The sequence below is a fragment of the Acanthaster planci genome, linkage group LG04, assembly GCF_054643075.1.
Source record: "Acanthaster planci isolate LZ-2023a linkage group LG04, COTS_SCS, whole genome shotgun sequence".
NCBI classification, from domain to species: Eukaryota; Metazoa; Echinodermata; class Asteroidea; order Valvatida; family Acanthasteridae; genus Acanthaster; species Acanthaster planci.
This window is the reverse complement of record NC_141780.1, coordinates 13,708,954-13,734,817: the sequence shown is the minus strand read 5'-3', so window position 1 is coordinate 13,734,817 and position 25,864 is coordinate 13,708,954. Positions and strand designations below refer to the sequence as shown.

At 40.8% G+C, this 25,864-nt stretch overlaps 3 protein-coding genes across 8 annotated transcripts; 1 reads left to right on the top strand and 2 right to left on the bottom strand.

Moving 5' to 3' along the window:
- Nucleotides 1–1,357: 1,357 nt before the first annotated feature.
- On the bottom strand, nt 1,358–6,035 carry LOC110985622 (protein trapped in endoderm-1-like). Its single transcript, XM_022246763.2, has one exon. It carries the CDS (start codon nt 5,537–5,539, stop codon nt 4,478–4,480), a length of 1,062 nt encoding a protein of 353 aa, XP_022102455.2. The 5' UTR covers nt 5,540–6,035; the 3' UTR covers nt 1,358–4,477.
- A 1,322-nt stretch (nt 6,036–7,357) lies between these two features.
- Nucleotides 7,358–14,595, top strand: LOC110985641 (methyl-CpG-binding domain protein 4-like). The gene is made up of 5 exons (XM_022246815.2): nt 7,358–7,760; nt 8,484–8,762; nt 9,914–10,063; nt 10,770–10,873; nt 12,116–14,595. The coding sequence occupies exons 1-5, from the start codon at nt 7,604–7,606 to the stop codon at nt 12,176–12,178; spliced, it is 753 nt and encodes a 250-aa protein (XP_022102507.2). The 5' UTR covers nt 7,358–7,603; the 3' UTR covers nt 12,179–14,595.
- On the bottom strand, nt 14,581–25,802 carry LOC110985640 (uncharacterized). Of its 6 annotated transcripts, none has more exons than XM_022246812.2 (7): nt 24,916–25,802; nt 20,221–20,280; nt 19,232–19,283; nt 18,527–18,656; nt 17,924–18,082; nt 17,504–17,545; nt 14,581–17,111 (listed from the first exon to the last, which is right to left on the bottom strand). In XM_022246812.2, the coding sequence occupies exons 1-7, from the start codon at nt 24,925–24,927 to the stop codon at nt 15,635–15,637; spliced, it is 1,932 nt and encodes a 643-aa protein (XP_022102504.2). In that variant the 5' UTR covers nt 24,928–25,802; the 3' UTR covers nt 14,581–15,634. The 6 variants fall into 6 exon arrangements, with proteins under 6 accessions (XP_022102504.2, XP_086992257.1, XP_086992258.1 ...); XM_087136131.1 differs by having other exon boundaries at nt 20,221–20,276; nt 24,944–25,801; XM_087136132.1 differs by having other exon boundaries at nt 25,324–25,799.
- Nucleotides 25,803–25,864: the final 62 nt, after the last annotated feature.

Sequence of the window (25,864 nt, the reverse complement as noted above, 5' to 3'; positions counted from 1 at the left end):
ACATAATGAGCATCTACTGATATTGAAATGGATCTTATGAGGAGAAGGTCACGATTGAATCGTCTTCGTAAAATAGATCAGAATTCACTGCCACCCTGATTCCAATATCATGTCATATATGCGAAGAGTGGCATTGAGGCCCAGACAAGACATCAAACGTGAAATTATGAAAGGATCGCTTTTCCACTTACTGCCGATTTCATTTTGGGTTAAACACACCCAGGCGTAACAACACCAACGATAATTCAATCGAATGTCCCTGATTCTGCGTGAGCTAGTTTCCGTTGTCACTGGGCCAGCACAAAAGCAGTGGCTGAAACTTAAACTTCTGATGAGGGCGCTCTATATAATTGTGAGGGCTGATTTTTCTTTTATACAATAAAACTGTTACACATTTGAATTGTTCTGCATCTTGGATAAGATCCGTTTGTCAAGCCCACGGGAACGGGGAGTGCTGAAGCACCCCTAACTTTTTGGACCGGGGTGATGGTGTACAAAATAGCACCCCCAACTTTGACCACGTTAGGCCACAAATGATAAACTCCCCAATGTCAGAGATCCACCGAAAAACCTTTATGATTTTACAACCTCAGCACCCCCTAAGAAACATTGTTCGCGCGATATTATCCAGGACATGTATGTAAAAGATACATATCTGTGGGGGCGTCATGTTATGTCTCATCGCAATTTTCTATTTATATATGAGCTATCTGAATGTTTCAAATTTTTCTTTATTGACATAAGAGTTCTCTTCTCGAAAAGTATGGTCATGAGTCCGATTTATGAAGCATGTCGTCCGTTTGTTTCTAAGTTTCAAAGAAAATGAAGGAAATGTCTTGTATAAATAACCGTGGACGACAAAATGTTTTATTATAGGATATTTCAATATCAAGTTTATATTGTCATTCTCGACCCAACACACGAATTTCTAAGGACTTATTTGTATTTATGCTTCATTCGCGCTCTTCGGTAGAAGACAAATCTAATTCGATAAATCTAATCACACTATTTGTTTCTTTGCAGACCTTTGTGACGCCTTCGACATTGTTGCTTACGAAATTGTACTTTCCTAGCTATGATAGGTATGGTGTTGGTCGAAAGACCCTGGACTGGTTCCGGAACTATCTTTGCGACAGGAAACAGTTTATTAAATGGAAAAATAATAAATTGACCCTTAAATTAAAAAAGCTCCATTTTCGATCTGTTATTCTTCCTTGTGTATTTAACCGATATCTAACTCTTCGAAATTGTTTTCTTTTCTTTTCTTTTGTCTGCGGATGACACCACCATTTTCATTATAATGTCTGTTATCAAAAGGACCTTTGTCTACTTATCTAGACTTAAGAATATCTCCATCTTATGTAAATGCAACGAACTGTTGATAAATGAAAAGGAAACAGGTTAATCTTATTTTCAAAAGAAGTACAAAGATGTTGGCATTAATATCGATTTTAAGATCAATATAGTTTTTATTGAAGGGGATTTCCCTCATTTTTTTCCTATTATGATTCCAATAAAAACAATAGACTTTTGAAATGTATGGACGGGTTACACTCCAAGAAACGTCCTCGTCACAATAAATTACACACCTATTTCATTTTTCTAATGCCAATCTCTTGTTAAAATCATTCAATGTGCATGCATGTCTTTATGGATTGGAATAGACCCAGTGAATTTCAAACTTATGCTCGGGTTTGTTTTTAAAGTAACCCAGAATTAATGTGTTGCTTTACCACACTATTTCAACTTCAGCCCGTCTCTCCAAGGTACATGTATTTGAGACACGAATTGAAAAGAAAATCGCCCCGACATGTTTCCCGTTAATTTCGCAACCCACACTGGCCTCATGGAACTTGCTGAGATACATTTCATCATTTCTTGACACACACACCATTATTTTTTCAAAGACCTTTGTTACAGTTATGGAGTTGGCGGAAAGGCCCTGGACTGGTTCAGGAACTATCATTGCGACAGGAAACAGTTTGTTGAATGGAAAATAATAAACTGAATAATAATATTGTACTTAAATAATAATGATGGCTAGACTCTTGGGAATAATTATCTTTCATTTTTTTTTCCATTTTTTTATAGTGTCTGTTATTTAAAGGGATGTCTCCATGTGTTTTTAATGCAACAAATTGTGATAAATGAACGTAAAACACCTTTAATGTTCATTAATATCAAAACAAGGATTTTTATTGAAGATAACTTTCCTCATTCTTTCTTTATGATTCTAATTTACAAACGATGAAATTTGGAAAGTTATTGATTGGTTACCGTCCAAAAAGTCTGGGTCACTATAATTAGATACCTACAGTTCATTAAAACATTACACTCATTACTAAGACTGTTGAAACTATTTAACTATCTTCATTGACTGGAATTGTACCGAATGAATTAAATTTCAAAAGCTGTGCCTACAGTTTAAAAATAGTGACCTCAAAGTAACGTTCAACCACAACCTCATTTTGATTGTATCCTGTCTTTTCAAGCTACTTGAGATATAACATGCACATGCAGTTGCATATCGCCCCAACCCCGTCGTAAGTAAGTGCTAATTTCACAACTCAGCTGTTCCTATATACATCGACCTTATTGAGAGGATCAGCTCATGCAGTGTGTCCACATACCATTAACAGCGGTCGACTTTGTTCACTCATCTGTGTCAATAACATCACAAGCTGTATACCATTGCAAAGAGGGCATTCTGCCCTTTCTGGATATTATAATTCTCTTTCCCATATATAAGGTAGTTTTACTATTACAGTAATTTTTTATCTCGGTATACTTTTTACGTGGACACCCTGTGTATTAACCCTAACCATTTATGCATGAGATTTTTCACAAACATGGAAAACGTTTTTATTTTATTTACACATTTAATCACAAAGATGTTGACATGAATATTTATGTTAACAATGCCAAGATAAGTAAAGTAAGCTATTTTACTTTATTTTATCTACTCATCCAACAGCACATTTAGCGCCATTTATGGGATGAAGTGACACTTAAGAAAAGCAACGAGGAAATTTTCAGTTTTAGATTTTTAGGTGTTATAATTGAGTTAACTTTACGTGGAAGCTTCTTGTCAAAAGAATCTTATATCGGTTTCCCAGTTTTGGGTGTTCTGCATAAAATTTGGCCTGAACTACCTAAAAATGTCCTCTCCTCTCCTTATAATACACTGGCATACCATCAGCTTCAATACGAAATTCTAGCATTGAAAAATTCACCATCATTTTTAGTAAATCGCAAGCCAGACAGAATGTTGATGAGCTATCACAAAATTCCAATTTCAGAGAGCAACTGCGCCCTCTTTTAGACAGCATAAGACACTAAACGTTATTATTTCTTGAATATTTACAGGTAACCTTACAATATTAAAGTTCTCGTTTGTCAGGAATCGGTATAAAAAGCAAACAAACTGCACCTTGAAAAGACTATAGGACAGCATAAGTCATGAAAACTGATGTAGAAGGTGTGCATGTATGGCAGCCAACGGGTAAGAGCTTTCGTTCCACGGGATCCACATGAGTAGACCTTTTTGCGCTATTCCTCTGTAATAAAAGCAGTTACCTAATAGAAGGTTGCCATGCACAACCTTTATAGGCAAAAAGGTAAAGCCCCCTACCCTTTTTGAAAACGTGCTTAGATTGATCAGATATCTACAAAATGTACTTAATTCCGGTATTACATAAGACGTCACCATCCATACAACACGTGCAAAAGTTAAAGTCTAAGTTATTCAAGTCTTGTATTGCAAGTAGGTACAAGCTTTACCTTTTCCTTTAACTTTTCCGCTTAACTTTATCTAATTTACTTATTGTAACTTATTTTGATCTCACGGATCCGAGACTTCTCCGAAAAATCCAGCTCTGAATCCGGGGGGTCGGTGGGTCCAAGCACCATCTTTAAAACACTCTCGCCTTACGTTTCACAAAAGGGCCAGACTTTGAATAAATTTAGGCTTCCACCTTGTACTCCCGCCTATCTGTCAGCTTTTATGTTTTATGTTCAAATCCATCCAAGGCTCACAATGACAAGCAGGTATATGCAAACTCACGTTGAACAAAGTGATTCGATATTGCATCACCGAGAACGATTGAATACCTTCGTTAGCGAAGACCGTCGTTTCTAAGCTACCTGTCTTCGGCTGCATTGGATTGAATGAAAGGGTGGGGGGAAATTAGGCGTAAATGCCGGCAGAAACCTTTTTGCTGGGTTGACATTTTAGGGTTCGCTAAGACAGTTATAAACCACACTAGTAAATAATTTCCAAAATCACCCGCCTAAACTTGAGAGGCACTCAGTTAACCGTGATGTGCATAAATGGTACTATCCCCAACTACAGGAAATTACTCAGATAGACACTCTTCATTCTGGTCTTTTTATGTGCATACAGCATATACTCGCTTGTTACGATATTCTGGAACGAAGAAAAATACATGATGCAGCTGTGACGTCGCAAAAGAAATGTCTATAAGGTAACGACTTCTGTTGCAGCGCGACCTCGCGTGGTGGCGGGCAGGAGCCCGGCAAAGGCCTTCCTGAAGTGTTTGTTCATTATCACGTATACGATGGGGTTGAGACAGCTGCTGAACCACACACACGACCCGCAGAAGAAGTGGAAGGTCATGTTCTTTACCTGTGGGTCCACCAGGGTCGCCATCATGTAGGGCACGTAGCAGACAATAAAGACCAGGAAGATGCACAGCATCATCTTGGTGTATTGGATGTCCTCCCGGTAAGCCGTCGTCCGCTGTCGCTTCATCGAGTCCCTGGCCCTCGTAGCGCCCGACACCTCGTTCACCACTGCCTTTCTCATTTTCTGGATGCGCTTGTGGTTCGCACAGACGGTCTGCAGGATTCTCAGGTAGCAGAAAGTTATCGAGAAAGTCGGAATGATCAGCGCGGATATCATGAAGAACATACTGTAGCCGGAATTACTCCCTCCGCGGAGGAAGGTGCAGGTTAGGGTCTTGGGCTCGTAGCCCAGGTCTCCCCAGACCCCCGTGATGGGCGGGAGGAGAAATATTAACGGTAAGAGCCAACACACCAGTATCATGACGGTTGCCCGCCACTTGATGGTGAACAGTTTACCATAAAGCGGCGACTGGGTGATTTTGAGGCAGCGCCCGAAGGCAGTACCGGCCAGGGACATGATGGTCGCCCCAACGAAGGTGATCATGAGCAAAGGATGGATCCGACAGAAGACTGGGCCAAAGACCCAGGCGTTGTGGTTGTATACTGTCAGGAGGACCGGCAGCACGATGATACAATACAAGAGGTCCGAGACGCTTAGGCTGATGATGAAGAGGTTTGTGGGCGTCCTGAGAGCCGATGTTTTAGCCACCGCGATGATGGTCATGAGATTCCCCAAAAAGCCCAGTGCGTCCACTGGTATCCCGACCACGAGGGCCCAGTACTGCACCAGCAAGGAGTACTTCCTCGGTGAATCAAAGTCGCCCGTGACATCTACAGGATTAGCCGTCCGATTCAAAGTTGCATTTATATCGGTCACAAGACTCGAATTTTCCATTTTGAACACAACTTAACTTTCTGTCAAGGAAAAAAAATGAAAACTGCTTCACCGTTTCGCGCCTTGACTCTAGGTTCAAATGTCATAGGGCCTAAAGATTGATGCCGTCGAGCTTATTTTGTTGTTGTACATTGAACATAATACAAGTCTCTACCAATTTACAAGAAATGTAGTACACGTGCCGTGTAGACAGTTGGCCAATTGTTCTTTCCTGTCATAACGTCAGATGTGTCAAGCCCACAATGGAACCTGCTGCAATAGCGTCAACACCGCATACTGAGACGATATGCGCCGCCTTTGTCTCCAAGCAAAGACAACATTTCCCCAAACGATTTGTTGGCAAAGAGAAGCTGTTAATTAAACTTGGTTCCAGTTCCCTTTGTAAAACGCTTTTGCACCGTGCACAGTACGCAAGGTTTTCATCAGGAGGTTTACCTTAGACGTAACTAGCGACGAAGGGATCACTAGTACCTTCTCATAGGGTTGTCTCCAAACATTTCTCACTGTCAATGGTGGCGCATTGGCAGTTGAATGGTACGCCAGTGCACATAATGTGAGCAGTGTGTCTAAGGCTATTACGGCGTCAACCTTTGGACGTGACGGAAGACAGAAAGGGGCCGTAGGATTTGAGGTCACGTGCAAGACCAAATTTAGCGTGGTGGTAATCTCACTGTCCTGACCAGTTTTGGGAGAGGAGACTTTCAGGCTGGCAATTTGCTCCATCGTCATCAACAGAGATACTTTTTAGACTACGAGGTAACACGGAATTCATAAAATAAAATATCAGCATGTAGCATGTTCCCCACCAAGTCGTTGAAATGAATTAGGAACTCTTCCAACCACCTGTGTATTATTCGTTTAATTAATACTTGGATGGGAATATAAGTGTGCGCTTAGCAGTTCTTTCAAAACGCTCCAAGGACACTGATTTTGTCCCTCATCACCTTCAGCTCGGGCATTAGTCTCAAAAAATTACATTGGAAAATCACAAAGCATCGGTACAAAACAGCGAGGCGGTACTGAAAAAACTTAGCTTTGGGATTGAAAAACAACTAACTCAGGGCTCCTCGAGAAGCGGGTGTTTTTGTTTTGAGATACTTTTTGTTTTGTGTATTGTTTTTCTGCCAAACGATGTGTGCGGTGGTATTTTATACTGTTCTTAGGGTGCGAAGAAACCCTATAGTCCCATGACTCTGTTTCAACACTTTTGAAATAAGCTGAGAATTATAGTTATTGGACATGCCGACTCTCAACCGTTGACTAAGGTGCACCCTCGTTTTTAGGCCAGAAATATGTCCGCTGAGCTCTTAATAAAAGTTATACACTCAGAATATTCTATATTAGAGGGTCTTGAGAGCCATCGAACCGAGGAATTGAAGAAATATGACGCTGAACCTCTGGGCAGGACTCAGGGCTTCCGATTCTGAGCAATTTGGATGCAGTCGAGTCCGAAAGTGGCACTATTTGAGCCATTTTGCAGAGGGATGCATTTTTCACTTTTCCGGGCAGTGAAATTTCCTTCATTTTAGGGGTGGTCTGCTTTGGGTGAGAATTTCTCAAAACTTCATTGATCAACCCACTACAAATTGAAAGGAAAATGAAAGGGGACGTGTGGAACATCATTTTTATGTGCAGCCTGAACACCTCTGAGAATTGTGAGTATTTTTAAAATATAAGTATGGGGATTTATATTTATCACTGCTGTCTATGGGAATTATTTTATTTGCTGCGGTGCCCCCCTAAAGCGGCGCTCGCGCATGTCATCTGTTATCGCAGTGTTGACTGTTGGTGGCGCCCTACAGAAGTACACTCGTGCACCAGCTGTGTAGTCTATACAGATTTACTTAAAATTTTGTGAGGCCGAGTACGCGATGTGCGCGCGGTGTGGGTTCCTAGGCCTTCAATGTGCATGGATGTACACATTTCCTTCCCCCATGGTAAAATCACAGCCCGATTGCTTATAATCTGTGCTTGGATTGGAAGCCATGCCATTTTGTCCGTGCATGGTCCGTGGTAGCCTACTCGGTATGTTATGAAGTTGGCTTTTATACAGTCCATGCAGTGATGAAACGCAAAGCGAAGAAGCGTAAGTTCAGCCAAGTCAACAGCGATGCCGATCATTGTGCCGACAGTGTCATTTCCGGAGAGCAACCATTGCTTCATCAGGCCTCCGCTCACGATGACAAGGCGACTGACATGGATCATCCTGCAACTGTTCCAGGCAAGTGTTGTCTCTAATTTGACACTAGCCCCACTAGTACAGTGTGGCACAGACTCTCACTCCCGATCCATCCTTAGCCACACATCCGTATGCGCAATTTCGTGTCGGCGTACTGAACATTTTCGGCGCACCCGCTTATCATCATGGGCGCAATTTCTTTTGCACACGAACATGATCCTTAACCTTTCCTTTTTCTAAAAACCATTTATTGAATGATTTCACTCACATTATTCAGGTATTTTCCAGTGTTTTTGCCTTTATCCATTCAATCTAACGGGCTCGCTCTCTCAGTCGCCATCTTTAAAGTAAGATTGTTGAACGACTCGTCACTTGACCCCTCGACGGCTATTCCATGTCAAGACATTTGTAATAAACGGACTGAGCGATAAGATACTACATTTACCAATGGGCTCTTCCAAAACTTTGGCAGCAGTTTAGATGTCTTAAGCATTAAAAAGCATTAAAAAAAACATGGAAGGTTGGCTTAGTGGCTCCCTCCTCGCTTCCCACCTCTATGATCCGGGTTGGATTCCCTGCTCCGTGGGTTTTAGCCAGAATATTCCTCTGGGGTTTTCTTCCCACCTCTAAAATGTGTAACTACTTGTCATTGTCTTGTGTTGCAGGTTTCTTCAGGCTTGTAACCTCTAGTGCCTAGGGCACTTTTGAAGAATCCCTGGTGTCATTACCAGAAATTAATAACAAAATGGATCTGTGTACCCGCAGGTGATTCAGAAGTGAAGAGTAATTCTGCATCACCCTGCAGGGCAAAGCGACAGAGAACCAGAAGAGTGGCTACAATGCCAAGAAAAAGAATCTCAACTAGGTTGAGGAGGACTCACAAGAAGAGCCCCTATTTTGGTAAAGGGGCAACTAAGGCACCTCCAAAACCCTCCGCCGAAAAGTGGACCCCACCCAAGTCACCATTCAACCTCGTCCAAGAGAGTTTGTTCCATGACCCATGGAAACTCCTTGTAGCAACTATGTTCCTCAATCGTACAACAGGTGAGTTACGTATGTATATACTTTCTCAAAAGGTTTTCTCATCTTTGCATAAAGGTTTCATTTGTATAAGATAATAACCGATCAAGTTTTGATAATCACATCATGGTATTTCAACTTGAGGTTCCTGGACAAGGTTGAATGGTGACTTGATGGTTTTTTCAACATAAATATTTGATTGGATAATGAATACTCAAATACTGTTTAGTTAGGCCTACTTGAATCTTTTGGAGTAAAATGCCATCAAATAAACAGGAGGAGAAAGCAGTGCTTATGTTTTTGATACCAGAGTCCTTCGAATACATGTATGATACAAAACACAGCAAAGTGGCCAGGCATGTCAGTGGTGTCCCACATGACTGTTGCTTTCCGCAAGTGTTTCGGTACCCAAGAACAGTTCATAAGGAATGCAAGCTGTAGTATGAACGAAACAGCAAAGCACGTTATGTTCCTACAAAGTTGTAATTCCCTCTTACAGTCAAAATAGAAAAAACAATATTTGCCTGTCAGTTTTGACAGCAAATTGGGCATGGATTTTTTAGTTCAAAACAGACATCAGTCTCTGGTCTCATTCCTTCATGCTTATATACATGAAGAATGGTTTGTGATATGCTCAAGGCGTGGCAAAAAATATAACGTCATCAAAGATTTCAACTTTACTAATGAGGCAGTTATTTACTGGCCCCCTTTACTGTGTGTTATATGTATGTCATATCTCACTTTTAAAATACAAGTACTGAAACATTTGTTAAATCCTTTTTTCATACCCGTACTTCAGAATCGTTTGTAATAAGGTTTGTGTATAATAATTATTGACCCTGAACCTCCAGCGGGCAATATGGAATATTTGATCTGGTGGCAAGAGAAATAAATATATCATAGTCAGCTATTCCAGTCAACCCACACAAGTGTGTATTTGCCTGCAACTGGGGACCCCCTATTGTTCCTCTTTTGTTTGTACTTTAACTTTTTTAGAATACCACCCATATGTTTTGTACCAGTTGTCAATCGGGGACCCTCTGTCAGTCGGGGACCTTATTGTCCTCTGTTGTTCAGGGTCCCCAATTGAACACAGAAACAAACTCACCCATACCCACCATCGACCCATGTGTGAAATCTTGCTCTCGGCAACATTTGTGAATTTCCTCCGAAAGGTGTCAAGGCAATACCCGTCTTGTGGAAGTTTTTTGAATCGTGGCCTAACCCAGAGGTGACGCGTAAGGCGGACTGGAAGGACATGGTAGGAATGCTCCGCCCATTGGGTCTGCACCAGAAGAGAGCCCAGATGATCGTCAGATTCTCAGGTCAGAGGAAAAAATCTTTAAAATTCTATTCAGGAGGGAGAGGTAAATCTCAATATTTGGCTTGCCCATCATCAAAAGTATTCAGTGCATTATATCCAAAATCTCGTAGGGAACCTCTCAAAATAAAGCCGGATATTCAAATGTACTCATGACAATTTGAAAAAGGTTGTCAGCTTTTATAACTGGTAGAGATATTCAGTTCAAAAATTGAGAAGGAATAAATGGTATGTAAATGAAGGACACAAAATATGCCATCTGAAATGTTCAGTTGATTGTTTCAACTTTGGGCCTTAAACTTTTTGACTCTTAGGGATTGGAATGTCTGATTTATGATATCATTTCCATTTAAGCATCGCCTGTTTTTTGGGGGTTTTTTTTGTCTCCTAATCATGGCAACATTTTTCTAAGGGTTTCTAAAGATGAAGGCTAGCAGGTAAAGAACCCCTCCTGCTCTGACCCCCCCCCCAAAAAAAACCAGATTAATGAAATGACAGTTATTGTGATTAATAAAAAGACTTATATCCTCAGTGAAAAAAGCGAAGTGCATCAGTAACAGTGCATTACATATGCGTCCATGAAAAATTCCTAGATCTTCTCCTGAATTAAATGACGTAAGTAGACACTGTAGTAAGGTTCATTTGAGTGCATTATTTTTGTGATCTTAATTGTGAACCATGTTGTCGTACTTTGATGTTTCCACATGTAGAGGAGTACTTGAGTAAAGACTGGACCTACCCTATAGAGCTGCATGGTATTGGGAAATACGGCAATGATTCCTATCGCATCTTCTGTGTCAATGAGTGGAAACAGGTAACTACCCCATGTGCAAATTGTAGTCTGGGTACCAGGTGTCATTAAGGTTCTGCGTAGCCAATTTGAATATGTACTTGTATGTTGTGCCAAAGGCCTTTGGTTGCAAGAAGGCAGAGCACCGTTTTAGATTTTGCTCCTTTAATTAAAGTAAAAAATAAACTGTGCAAAGGCAAGATAGTGTATGCTAGCATTCCATGTGTACTTAAAAGTGTACATGATAACTAGGGCATGGTTTGGAGATAAGTTGTTTTTGTTGTTAGTTGAAAATGGATGGCCATGTTGAAAAAATTAAGGACGTGCTGACAAGCAGCCATTTAGGACACAAGCCCTGAGGTCATTTGGAGGTCGTTGGGAGAACTATCAAAGCCATTTTCCAATACTCAAACTTTGGCTCCGTCTCAGGCTTCAACTGGTTTTTACTGGCCGACTTTGAAGCTGTAAGCACAGTAATCAGTCTAATAGTGCCACAGAACATCAAATAAGATGCAAGAAAGCCAAACATTACAGTAATCCAATGTAATTTAAACGCTTCAGGCCCACAATCGGGGATTGGTTTTGGGAATGAAGCCTGAGACGGAGACGAAGTTGAGTATTGGAAAACGGCCCATGTTACATACAGTGCCATGAGGACAATGCTGTCTCTGCTTTTTTTTCTGATAATAAACTTACAGGTCTTCAAAGTATTCATTTTATTGGATATATTATTTTTTTTACCCCAAATGAAATTTTTTTTTCTGATTTTAGAGGGTACAGGTACATGTCACAGTGTGTTCGTAATAACAAATAGTCACTTTGAGATGGCTAAAGGAATGTATGAAGGCATGGGTCCCACAGCCCTGCACACACACACACACAAATGTAAGTGTGTATTTGCCTGCAACTGGGGACCCCCTATTGTTCCTCTTTTGTTTGTACTTTAACTTTCTTACAAGACCACCCATATGTTTTGTACACAGTTGTCAATCGGGGACCCTCTGTCAATCGGGGACCTTATTGTCCTCTATTGTTCAGGGTCCCCAATTGAATGCAGAAACAAACTCACGCACACACACATCTGTTTTGATATCAGTTTTAATTTGAATGTGGTTGAATTGCCAGAATCTCCTAGATGGTTCTCACACATACATGGTATGACTGTAATTCGAAGAATCTTCCTCTCAAAAAAGGTCCCACCAGCAAGCCCGCCAAATAAATCCTATCAAACTGTTGAATATGTTTCTTTATGGTTCTTTTCTGTAGGTGAAACCAACCGACCACATGCTGAATAAATATCATGATTGGCTATGGGAGAACTATGCATGAGGTCTGAAAACAAGATTCAAAGTACATATATTCTGAAATATTTTTACAGGTGTATGTAGTCAGCATGTTAAATAGTTGCTATATCATCAAACTGGGTAGATGTGCTACATGTACATGTACCTTTTAGTATACATCAGTGGCATATCGGGGGGGGGGGAACTTGCCCCCGACAGATTTTTTTTTGCTTTTTTTTTAACAAATAGAATTTCCTGTTGGTGAGTAGAAAAGAAAGTAATTGGTGTATTAATTTATCATATAGTTGCACCAAAACCCTAACAAAACAACATCATTTGATTTTTTCTCCCCGACATCATGTTGAATAAGCCCATTCAGCCACATTCACTTTTGAATTTGACCCCCCCCCACCCGACACCAAAAGCTGGATATGCTACTGGTGTACATGTACATTCATGGTCACTGGATGCATATCTGTCTGTGCAACACACATACATGTAGTTGAGTGAAGCTTTGTCAGAAAATTTGACAAATGAACAGTTTAAAATCCTTCACTTTCTTAGTGGAACAGAGAATTAGACTGTTTTCCCCGTTCTGAAAATGAAAACCAACATTCTACACTTGTTGAAAGACAGTAAATTTTAAAAGATGTTTGAAGTGGAATTGAAACGTTTAGAATTTTACTTGTGCTCTGCAAATAGAATTGTAACTCAGTCGAATGGTATCATTTGAACATTTCACATGACAGCCTAGGATTTTATGATGGACCTTTCCCTTCTACCTCTACCCACATTGTTCCGTGACCTTGGATTGTGAAGGTTCTGTCATGTCAGTGTGGGGTCATTCTATAAATTTGGGGTCCAAAGTGTGACATTTCTCTGTCCCTGTTATCTCTGACATGTATCTCACATGTTTGACAAGGGATATATCACTGAAATCAATTTCAAACTAGTTTTATTTGTCTGGCATCTAATTTAAAGTACTTATGCAATCTTGGAATAAAACAGTGAGTTCTAAACATTAAAAAATTATATGCCAGACGAAAGAGGGAGGGGAAAAAGTGGACCCCAAATTTATAGAATGACCCTGTGATGAAATATTACCTACCCCTCGGTGCCCCCCACCTTGTCATACTGAACTACATTCTGCAATTTTCATGTACAGTACAGTGTATCTGCATTACAGGAGTAACAAAGGCTCTACCTTACCAGTGTGCAAGATGGGACAAAACCAAAGTTGATGGGGGACAGTACCTTTTGCTAGGTGTGTGTGTGTGATACATGTACATGTATTACATCTTTTGTAAGAGCGAGACGACCAACCAGTGGCTCATCTGGTCCTTCAGTACAACTTGCCCAATCAAACTTCGCCAGTATTGTCATTTTCAAAACATTCATCTGTTCATGTGATGTAGGGGTGAGACTGGAGGTAAAATTAAATTTCCCCGAAGTAATTACCAAAGGTTTTAGGGCCCCATATCGGCATAAGGTTAATGGTATGCAATTGTGTACATAGACATATGCTGTACCATTTGTTTACCATACCATACTAATTTCTTGTGTTCTGTATCAATTTTTATCAGCAAAAACACCTTAACCCTAACAGTCCCAAATTCTCCGATTGCAATATGATTTTACATACACCCTAGGGGGTTAGGGTTAATGGAGTTCCAAGCATTTTTCTGATTGCCTGACTGAAAACAGGAATATCCTGATGAGGTGGCACACAGCCGGATGATGCCTTATCAACCATTTAAGACCGCTTACATGACAGACCCCAACCAATGGGAACGATGAACTGTCTCAGGTATTTCTGAATTGCGTGTAAAAAAAGAAAGCAGTTTTGTGTCTATTTTCCAAAAACAATTGCTAACAATGTGCCCAAGCCAGTCTGTGTTCGGAATTTTTTTCCCAAGGAAACTGGTGAGCAGTAACCAGGTAACGGGTCAGTGTGCATGAAAAGGAAACATTAATATTGCAACATTGTTATATTGTAATCAGGTGAAATGCATGCAAATTTTTCATATTTTCGATCAGTTTAGAACACTAGCAAGCTAAAAAGATTGTGCATGCACATGTAATGTTTAATCTTTAGTGGGATGAAAGAAATTTCCAAATAGGCATTGTCTGTTAAATCAATCAAATAAAAAAAATTGGTTTGTGTCATAATTCAGTTTGGTTCAGAGCACAAACATACATGTAGCATACAGCTAGACAAAGGATCGAAATACTGTGTAAATGCATACAAAAACCCACATTGGCTGAGACAAGTAAAGTGATGTACATGTTCAATTTTGGAGGGAAAAATTGTGTGGCAACAGTTTGGGACTTGACTACATGTATGTCATCAATGCAATTCCTATGGATATAATTGGAATATATGTTCTCGCATTAAACCAGACTGGAACCTTAAAGACTCTCAATAAAATGTGCTTCATCAAAGGCAAGTTACGTATACATGCATACATTTGGTTAGTTTTATTCTTTTGATCAAACGACTGATTGATTTTTAAATTATGCTGTTCAAACATTGTGCTGCATGATTCATTGCATTATCATTAATTAGCCTGATACAACATTCACATACATGGACTTTGATTTTGCCATTTCTCATAGTTGTCAGTGCTTATTGTAAGTTCCATCTGACAAAACTGCTGGAAATATACATGGTGTCCCTTCTTTTGAAGTTTTGGGGCTTACCATGCTTGCAATGTTTACAGTACAGGCAAGGAAAGGATTGAAAACTCCACACGTTACACTGACCTAAACTGTTTTGCCATTACGAGGCCAGGGATTATGTGAATCAAGTCTTAGAGCATGGCTTTAGTGATTTTTATGCAAAGGACATAGGTGCAGTTCCAGTTTCACATTTGTTTATCTGAGGTAGGCACTGAAACCAAACCTATAGATGACTTGGTTCTCCAAAAAACGTTTATGACAGTCCTCTGCTTGAAATTACTGGAAGTCACACCAGCATATTCACAAATTGTCTGTAACCTCTAAACCCTTTTACATTTGGGTTTAAAAGTATGCAAGTTTATATTAAACTGAGTTTATAAATTTTTTAAAAGGTTACAAACGACTGATCATATATATAGAAGTAGTATTACATGTATATAATTTAAACCATACACCATTCACGTGCATGTATACACATGTACTTCTTACAACTCAGGCAAACAAATAAAATGAGGTACAAAAACTTGAAGTTACAGCCCTGGGTAGCAACTTTTTTGGCAGATTTTTCATGCAACACAATTGGACCTGAAAATATAGTTCATGAATTGCTAGCTTGGTGAGAGCTTTGATGATTGATTTATACCATTTAGTGAGTTTCAGTGCATGTTGCAGTGTTAAAACTTTAATTGTATTATTAGTGACTTGAAATGAATCAAAGACAGCCGTGAACAGTAATGGTCTATGATTATCACTTTTGCAAAGCCCAGTAAATTTTGCTTGAGCTTACTTTTTGTTGGAAAAGGGTTGTAAAATTGGCAAAATGTTATTGGACTGGCAAGATAATGTCTCTCATTTGAAATGTGTTTGCAGTTATACCCTGGGGATGGTCTGAACCCTCAACATCCACGTCATTAGACTGTTGGTTACCAGCCAAAGTTGATTCCTTGGTGGCTTCAGCATCTTCCTCGTAACTGGAATATGTGTGCGACACGTGTAGTTCATGAACAGCGGGGTCTCTGGAGGTTGCTGTTTCCTCTGATGGGTCTGAACTATTTGTACATGTACATTGGACTGCAGGGTCTGTGCAGTTACCCTGAATGAGAGTTGATGAAGTTGAGCTGTCATCTGTTCCGGTTTCAGATAGTGTCTGTGACGCTGGCTGTGGCGGACTTTGACTGCGTCCACCCGGTGAACTGGGAGCCGTGTCTACCACTGGCTCCTGGGCATCATTCAGCCCTTCAGTAGTCTGTTCAACTGAGTCACATGCAAAACAGTCATTAGATGCATTAATGACATTGACATCTGGACCAAGTGGAGATGATATTTCATCCGCTGGATCAGTGTCTGCAGATGAGGCAGGAGTTTCAGACTCATCTGACATATCCGCATTTAGATGTTCACCCTCATCCAAAATTGAGGGCGCATCAGCATTGGTTTCTGCATGTTCAATCTCAGTAATACCTGAGTCCTCTTGTTCACTAGAGAGTGAGCATCCTGTGTAGCCTGGGATTTCAGACTCTTCAATCCTTTTCAAGGAGGCCATACTCTTAAAAGAAGCTACACTAGTCCGTCCGGCAGACAGCCTGCTGAGCCGGTCACTGATTGACGACTGGTCCTCCTGGATGATGGACAGCTCCCTAACCTTCTGGAGGTCAGCCTTGAAGAGTTTGGTCTTGGTCGTGAACCGATTTCGAGTTCTGAGAGGGTTGTTGAAGTCATCACCTTTTGCTTTGCGACGTTTGGCCCGTTTGCGAGCCTGCATCTGCTGCAAGACCTCCTGGCTTGAGGTAAATCTGTTTGTTTTCCCTAAAAACTCATTTTGGATGCTCTTCACGTTGTGACCCTGCGGTTTGGGGGCCATTGGCTCTTTCTTGTCAATCGCAGCTTCTGCTTCATCTCCTGCGGCTGAATTCATGGCAACCTGTGGCTTCTCTGCTACTTCGTAAGCGACTTGGATAGCTGGAAGTGGTTCGTGCTTATGCAAGGGTTTGGAGCTGGTTGAGAAGTCACAGCGCAGCTCTGCCATCTTGATGGCCTGCTGCATCTGCAGTCGGTAGTTGGTCACTGACCTGTCTTCGGCATTAGGGTGGACGTAGGGCTCGTGATTTGTTGACAGTTCTGGCCGCCACGTCGCGATTTCCAAGTCGCTTGAGTTGTTGTCATGCTTCAGTGGTGGTAGATCCTTTGGTTCACGAATGCCTGTTGAGCCCGATGCTTTGGTGGTAGAACTTCTGTTAAGGACAACAACATAAGGCCCCCCGCTTGTGGGCTTCTGTTTTATGCTGACAGGCTGGATTTTTCTGTTAAGACACAGCAAAATTAAATGCATATGAAGAGTTTTTACATTGTTTAGAATGTGCCTTATGAACACAGCTCTTTTCATGAACTGCATGTGTTTCAAAAACTCAGAAATCACTCGACCCACCTAATTTGGAAATATGAGGCAAGTCCTAACTATTCTGTTTGTATATTTTCAACACAGACCAAGAAAGGGCTTAAATATACAAGAAATTACACAGTTTGAAAAGATAAAATCAAATTGACTTGACTGACTCATTTTCCTTACAGAAAGTTGAGTTTTTGCCATGGCGTAGTAGTATTTAGTGAATTAACTTTTACTAGATGAGCTTAATCCATGCACCAATGGCAATATTTCTCTTTAAAATCGGTAGATGGCTTCTAATTTACTGACCTTATGAGACCTCGATGTTGGAAGGCTGGGGGCTTGAGGGCTCTGCAGGGAAAATAGAGTGTCACAAAATATCACTTGAGACTACAGTAATGGGTATATCGAGGGAATGAATCAAGGTGAGCAGAAGAGGTGGATTCACGTGCATTTTGTAACATTTACAAAACATACATGTATCTAAGGATGATGCAGGCAGCGCTGCATTGGAAGATGCAGAACACGTGCAGGCTTTTGACAAGTTTGCATAAGTATGCAGAGTTGTAAGTGGTACTTAAATTGTATAGCTTAATGTGGATAAATGCCACCCAAGATACTTTACAAAACGGAATTCACAACGGGTACACATGGACTGTATTACTTCAGTCTGGAAAAAGTCCACAGCACATTACTTGAAACAACCAATATTTGCATGTACATTTTTACCTGATGGTCATGGGCGAGCTTTGCACAGTTGTGTGACCTCTCCTCTGTATCACCCGGTCAACCAATTCCGTCAGTGGTACCTCCCCCTGTCTGTGTCTCTTATCCCTGATCATCCTGTCAGGTTGGGCCAAGGTGCTGTAGCGGGCTTCATGACTCCTCCTGGAGAGTGACGAAATATGGAGACCAAGTCAGTCCTAGGAGGTTATAGTGGTGTCAATAAATAAGAGTGTATACCTTCATGGTTGGTATTTAAAATCCATCGACTGACAGTCAGCCGGATATGATTTTGGACAACCCGACGTCTGAACAATCGTTAGGTAAAACAGTAAGAATGATTTAAACCTATAACATTAAGCAGCCGGTAGTATGTAACCTGAAAAGGTATAGAAAATGAAGCCAATGCAATTTTCAGCTGCAGAATAGGAACAACACAATTGATACAGTGCGCAAAGTCATATGGGGTCATATTTTGAGTGCATCTAATTTTTACCAAACTGCGGGGGCTGGTTTCCAAGTATTCGAAAGACGCCCCATAATATTCATGCACGATGTGATAGTCTCTTAGCAATTTGACAGTCAAGAGCGGCCTTTATCGAATCTAACCATTCTTCGCCCGTCGAGTTGTGTTTCACGTCGCCCCAAACGCGCGGTTTTATCCCCGCTACAATTGCAGACTCGCCCTTCTCTCGCTGGGAACCGAATGACCGGGCGGATACCACTGAAGTTGAGGCTCCTGTCGTGATGGAAGGAATTTAGACAGTAATATACCCGTAACTGCGATAGCCTACACTGTAAATACAGGAAACATTCGCAGCACTTTGCTTTAATAATTTTTTTCTGGGGGGGGGTTAAAGAATTGCTCGAAGATGTATTTCACAGACAATTCACACATTTTTAGGGTTAAAAACCATTCTTAAAACAATTCAACATTTTAACACGATTAAAAATTAATAATGATCAGTTTCTCAGATTTCTGGTTAGTCAGACTGGATCTATTCCTTTTCCTTTGTTAAAACGATTATTATGACGAGAGAGCTTTATGTCCAATACTAATGACTTACTGCCAAAAGAATAACATGCACATGTATACATAGTGCACAAGAAGCATGGTTGTCCCACTGCAGTTGCAATGAACATTTCTTGATAAGGTTACGGATCTTTCACTACCAAATTTAAAAACAGCATAAGTTTGGCAAGCGTGGCAAAGTGTCTCTGCTTCAGTAACTACACAAGGCAAACGCTATTTCCGCACCTGGTTTTTCCTCACAACTTCAAGTCAATAGCAACCGCGGCAGGCTTTGCACTCACCATTGTTCCGTTTTCTCATGCGATTTCGAAGCTGGTCTTGAGCTTTCTCCCTCTGTGGGTGAATGGTATTAAGAAAGGAAACACGTTTCATGTAAATTATGTACATGACTCACGCAAAAACCATGACAAATAACGGAGTGTTTCTGTGTCATTAAATTAGGATAATTAATACGGGTGTCACTCTAATGATACCAACCCGATTCTTAGAAAAGATGGGCCGTTGTAGCATGGCTAGAAATCAGTACAAACGGCTGGACATTAAAACTTCAAAAGTTGATTCCATTTTTGTTGTTCCCAAGCGAAAAACATGACGTGTGGGGTTCAACGACGAAAATCAAGCAGATTAAATGACTAACCGAGAAAGAGCTGCGGAACAGTGCTCTTAATAAATTTATGAACAGCCAGCGCGGTGCAAACTTCAAAGTTCAGGAAAACATCAAAGCGCGCCATGTCAAACTCTGTGTAAACCAACACGACCGGGTCACAAAATGACACGGCGTTGCCGGGTGGGCTTGGAGCGCTTGTGAATGGGTTCCTGATGGCTTTTGCTGGCCCTTTAGGTAGCTCAGAGGAGGTCCCTTTCCTAGGCAAAACATCGGGGCCGGGGGGTAAGTCTCAGCCAATCGCAGCATTCGGGACAGACCCTGAAAAAGTCTCGAGGGGACGTTAAAATTGCTGGCTGCTGTCTTAAATCTGAATCCAGAGGTCTTCTGCAGGGATTTCGCAAATCACAAGCCCTAAATCCGGGGTCGTCACTTGAACACCGTGGGTAAATTTATGTCAACAAATAATGCAACGGGTATACTCGAGGCAAAGATTATCATTGAATTCAGCCTATGGTTGAGAGACTTCTGGAATGGTTACTGATGTTTTTCCTCCATTTCCCTTCTTACCAGACCCATATCCCCGCCATTATGGGTGTTTTCCCATAACTTGTGTTTTTTCTAAATTGTTTAGGCCTATACTAATGAATGCCAATTTTGACAAACCTTTCTCTTTTGAGCAGGTTCTCTTCCCGGATTGTAGACATTCGCGTTGTGCGCTGCTACCTGCAACATGAGTTTAAAAAAAAGATTTTCGTTTGAATAATAATTTAACCTGTTGAAATAAATATTCTTACAAGCTAAATAACTGCCAAAAAAACCAAACAGATATATGAAGCACAAGGGTTCACGGTATAAACTGTGTTTGGTAATCTCGCAGTCACTTTGTTATCATGTAAACATTTTTTAATATATGGCCACTTCGTCAATTTTCAGTGGCTCAACAATATACATTAAAACTCTAAACATGTTTAGCATTCGACTGTTAGCAAACTGATAGCCAGATTTAGCGTTTAGAAAAATGTTTATTGCTAAACACATTTTTTGCAGTGAATCTTGAAATAGGTCTATTTTAAACAGTAACAAACAAACAAACTTAATAATCAATTTTCAAATGCACGGGATACAGACGTGACGGCTACATCTGTCCTGTCCCGACCAACTTGTTGAGAAAAAGTCCAATGGAGTTATGTATGATGTCAGCTTTGCAAAATGTTCCATGATTTTTTGCTCTCAAAGGGGAATCAGCTGTGATTACTGAATCCTCTCCAGATAATGTCTCATAATAGAATTGCTCTGCACAGCTCCTTAACAAAGGAATCCGATGTGATTCCGCATGGGAACACACAAACACCAATAAGGGAACATAAATAGAAACAACTATATGATTGAAATATAGAAGTCATTTATAAAGTGTCAAATCTGCATATTGACTCTCCATTTTCTCCCACGAGAGCCTCCATATTTCTCTGTAAGGTTTTGTAGTTAAGGCAGGCACAACTAACCGGGGAATGCGTTTTCCTTGCAAGTTGACCTGAGGTTATTTTCGTCTGTATATAAGCAAAACTGTCACACGTCATTCCGTCAGAATATATCAGATATCCCATTCCCAAACACATACGCTTTTCTTTATAGCTTACTGTAAATATTTTGGCCAACATTGTTTGTCGAAAATGCAAGTAGGCCTACTGAATGTGATCGCCTGAAATGGGGCGCTGAAGTTGGCAACCTTTGTCCATATTCTGGATCAGCTTGTGACATGTAAGTGAAAGCAGTTGACGTTTGATGAGTTACTTTAACCATGGAGGTAGGAATTCCTACATCCATGCTTTAACGTTGGCTTAACGTCCTTAACTGAGAGGATCTGGGAATTGTTTCCTTCACATTTATTGCCTTATATTATTTAATTATGTATAGTATGGGAAATAAATAAATAAACCAAACCAAACCATTCCATACGTGTGATAGACATTTATGTTTGAACCACCATCACCATCGTCCTCACCAATCACCATGCTTATCCTCGTCACTTCTGTGACACGGACACCCTGTTCCACCATCGATTTACATTACCAAACTGTACTTGCATCTCCTTGCCGTCCCCGTTTTCGAACAATGAACCGTTGATGTTATTCGACAAACTTCATATCACTTACTGTCGCTTGCTTGTTCAGCATTTCCATCGCATCTAGTCCTCAACCATGTTCTTTGTTGACTCCCATGTACGGTGTATTCAAATTCTCCAATTGTCACCAAAATGGGAGCCAAGATCCAACAAGTAGACAAACAAGTTCTATCAACAAACAGAGATTCTATATACCTCGCGATGCTTCTCAAAGAAAAAAAAAACTGGCTTGGCTGTGCGCGAATGGGGGTACAGTATCGACCCATTCTATAAAGTTTTTAACGCCATCATCGATTTTCCCCCTTCAGAAATCTAGACCAGACAAAAGCTTGGCTTGTCGAACAAGTTGATGACGTTGTTGGGAGAAAAGCCTGTATTATCACAGGCACTGTTGGTTCATTCGGGGTCGCTGACTTTGGAGAAAGAGCTTTTTGCATTCGCTCGGTAATGGCGTTTGGGAATATTTTCAAAGCAACGAGAAATAAATGTGGGTAACCATAGCAACAGTGGTTACTGCAGCTGGTACGGTTTTTTAAATCAAAGATGGGCCAAGAAAACGCAAAAAACAAGTGATGCTTTGGACGACATATGGGTAACATTCGGAAAAGTGACATTTCTACAACATCGTTAATACTTTACTACACAGTTATTGCATCCTCTCAGCCGCGACATTTACAAATCCATGTAGCCCTATTCTACTCTACATGTAAATATTTAGTCAGCCGCTACACAATTAGTCGTGGTGCATTCATGGCAAAATCATGTCTAATTAGGAATAGATGGGGTTCGTTGTTCGCACTTCTCAATTCCTAACTGAGACAAGGTACATTGTAGTCCCTATGCCTGAAAGTTACAACTGGGACTGATTCCAAAGAAATGATCAGCCACCAAACAAGAACACCGTGAGTGGACCACGTTTACCATGGCTGAACCGTGCCAAATACATGTCTCTCCCTCCATATAAGCAGCTTTCTTGAATCGAATCTCCAGTACCCTTGCGAGCTGTCCAAGATGAAGACTTTTTCGAGAATGGTCTCCATTCAGTTGTTACAAAAAACTTTCAAAGAGAGGTCCAGTGAGACTGCGTTAGAAAAAGTTAACACAAAAGTACTAAGACAAAATTTTCTTTATTCGGGGGGGGGAGGCTCACTAAACATAACTATGGCCATTCCACTAGCTCTTAACGTAGAGGGGGCTACATGTAGCTCAAATTAACCAGTTCCCGTATGCTGAAGAAACTTGGATATTGGCATGCTGATAACGGGTAATCACCGTGTTTTATTAACGCAAAACAGTAGTCCGAGTATGCGAACTCTACTATTATTCAACCCATTTGTTTGTTTTGTGTCTGTTCCGGAGCTTTTATAGGGTGAATCCACTTTTCCATGCCATAACTTCCATCAGTGTTAGCACTGTTTTTCGAGAGGATCAATAGATCTGTTTGCAAACTGTATTTACTGACAACCGCTATGTCTACGCTGTTAGTACAAAGGGATATGTTTGGGGCTGGCTTGCATTTTTGGTTTCCACCGTCAAGCGTCACCATGCCTTGAGCATGTTGTGTTTTGTGGAAGTTATTTCTATGGTTTGGAACATCTTCTCTACAAAATGGAAAACAAACACGAAAATTAATCCAAAATGCATACATTTACAAAATGTAGAATTAGAATTGACAGCAGTGGCATGTCCCAAACAGATTTGCCATTCAAATAGAAGTCATTTGAATGACGTGCTCATGTCCGAAACAAAATATTTATAGTTTAATGTACCATTGAAGCCAAGTACTGAGACGTACACATGTAGTTCGCGCACGTTGCAATATTTTTTTAGTTTGCCCATTACATGTAAACGAGAGCCGAATTGGCCTCTTGAAATTAAAAGGCCAATCAAGGCTCAACTTTGTGACAGTAAATACACCTTTGGAAACGGATATAACTTTGCTCAAAGTGTATGTAAAACAAAAACGTGCGTTTAAAATATACATTTACTGAACGTTTATTGTAAAAAAAAAATTAAAATAAATTTGTTTGTATTTCCTTATCAGCTTATCTTGAATGACAAAATGCAAGTTTCACGGAACAAATTTCAGGCAGAAGACATGAACACTGGCAACGACTAATTTAGTTGTAAAAGTCTTGATTTTTTAAAAAGGGATAAAACAGGCCGAACATCGGTATACATAAAAAAGAAAACAAATTACAAGTAAAACAAATACTGGAAATGGTGTTTGCTTCAGCCTGCATGAAACTTCTAAAATCTTAGTGCCAATGGAAACGACTTTTCACCCCGCCCGGCTTTTTATTCAAAGAGGATGTTCTGGCAAGGACACCACGCGTTTTTGTTTAGATTTTAAATTACCAGCACCCATGAAGCTTTTGTGCCAGAGCAATTGATCTCGGGTTCTTCCTGAATAATTTAAATTCCAGGCGGGTATATTCGAATTCGGCCTTGGCAACAACTCATTAATTAGGGGGCCTACAGTTACGGGGGTTCAATTCGATCCCATGCGACTGAAAACGTCAATTGGGTACAAAAATGCTTGCTTATCTTTAAAATGTTTTACGTTTGCCAAATCCAATCCAATCCAAATCTAAAACTTGTATCCTTTTTATGTCTGTGCCACATGAACATCGAAATCAGTTTAGTCCAAACCTGGTCCAGCACTACAGGGTACAGTCCACTAATTCAAGCCCCATTGAAAACAGTGTAAAATTAGCACTTTTCAGGGCCCAATAGCATGCGAGCCAACATCCCTGAGATTTCTGAAACACAAATGAAATTCTTGTCTGGTCACTTATCTTTCAATTTCTTTTCAATTTTTTGTGGGTTAACCAATTATTACATTTTTAATTATTCCCACAAAACAAAATCACACCCCAAAAAGTGATTTTTCCGAAGTCTGATTGCAGCCATTTTTCAAGTGGCAACCCTCAACTTTCTCGGGCACTTAGGACCATTTTTAAACAGTAGTTTTTAGTCATTCTGCTCTCATAATGAAAGCTCAAAGACCCAGGGAGTTGATCCCGGCAACAATTTACACAATCTCACCATTTTGGGGGCCAAACAATCACCTTTTTCAAAAGATACTGTGGGGGCACTTTTAATGCTAAAGTAAAGAGCTGGCCAGAAATTCTCACTTGAATTAGTGGTCTGCACCCTACATGCACGCTAGCAGCAACTCGATCGACTGCTGTTGATTCTATTAAATAGCAAAACCTGTCATGCCATTTTCCTACCTCCATGGTCATACCGTGTACACGTTACTTGCCTCTTCAATTTCCATACTCAGCTATTTTCAATTTTCCATCCAACTCTGCCTCTTGCATGACGTCGACACAAGTTAAATCACTCAGGGAACAGTCTGACGAAGAGAGCTGTTTTGCAGAGGCAAATGCATATGCGTCTCTTTATCGTGGATCCGGATACATCACAAGTGCACCCCACGTTGTACCGTTGGGAATGTCGTCGAGAGCGTGTGGGCCTTCCGCCTACGTGCTTCAGCGTCCCGTATCCAAGCAGAGCGTCGGGGTTTATCAATCTTCGTCTCGCGGTAACAACCCGCTTGTTCACATCATGGAGCTATAAAAAGTATAACTCCGTGTTCACGTGTTGTTGGTCAACTCTCCCCGACTTACATGACTTACCGGCACTGAATTAACTCTGATCAGATTGGCCTCGGAAAAAGGGCTGGATGACAATGAAGACGTGACGTGCACAATAGTAGCGAGTCTTTTCGGTTGATTATTCCCTCTCTGTGGGAGAGATCAGTAAAGCCCTGCTTTGAAGAAAGTTCCTTTTATCGCAACCCAAAGAAAAACACGTGTGCCACTTGTGGGTGTGATGGCGTATGTTCACTCACTATCGCAACGGCCTTGAACTAGAGTTCCAGATCAGCGATTGGAAAACTGATATAGGTCCACAATCCCGCATGGCACAGGAACCGAGTAATCCTCGCAGTTGCAAATATTTTGGGCTCGACAGTAATTGCGATCAGTCGTGCATTGCAAAGCCTTTGTGTTGACAACAAAAGTGCAGAATCAACATTGCGGATTATTCCAATGGATCGTACTCCCAACAGATTCTGTTGTTCAGCAAAGCCAGGTGACTATACTGCCCGAGGGGGTAGGAGATCAGGGCCATCGGTTGCCAGGGAAACCGATTTATGTACAGTCGCGGCATCAACCG

Excerpts from the sequence above, each read along its gene's own strand:
- LOC110985640 (XM_022246809.2), bottom strand. The coding sequence starts at position 22,639 with ATGGAGGGAGAGACATGTATTTGGCACGGTTCAGCCATG. Across the intron at positions 20,281-22,600 it reads TTTGGCACGGTTCAGCCATG|GTAGCAGCGCACAACGCGAA; the intron begins GTAAACGTGGTC and ends CTCATGTTGCAG. Across the intron at positions 18,083-18,526 it reads AACTCGACGGGCGAAGAATG|GAGGAGTCATGAAGCCCGCT; the intron begins GTTAGATTCGAT and ends GTCACTCTCCAG.
- LOC110985622 (XM_022246763.2), bottom strand. The coding sequence starts at position 5,539 with ATGGAAAATTCGAGTCTTGTGACCGATATAAATGCAACTTTGAATCGG.
- LOC110985641 (XM_022246815.2), top strand. The coding sequence starts at position 7,604 with ATGAAACGCAAAGCGAAGAAGCGTAAGTTCAGCCAAGTCAACAGCGAT. Across the intron at positions 8,763-9,913 it reads GTTCCTCAATCGTACAACAG|GTGTCAAGGCAATACCCGTC; the intron begins GTGAGTTACGTA and ends TTCCTCCGAAAG. Across the intron at positions 10,064-10,769 it reads GATGATCGTCAGATTCTCAG|AGGAGTACTTGAGTAAAGAC; the intron begins GTCAGAGGAAAA and ends TTCCACATGTAG.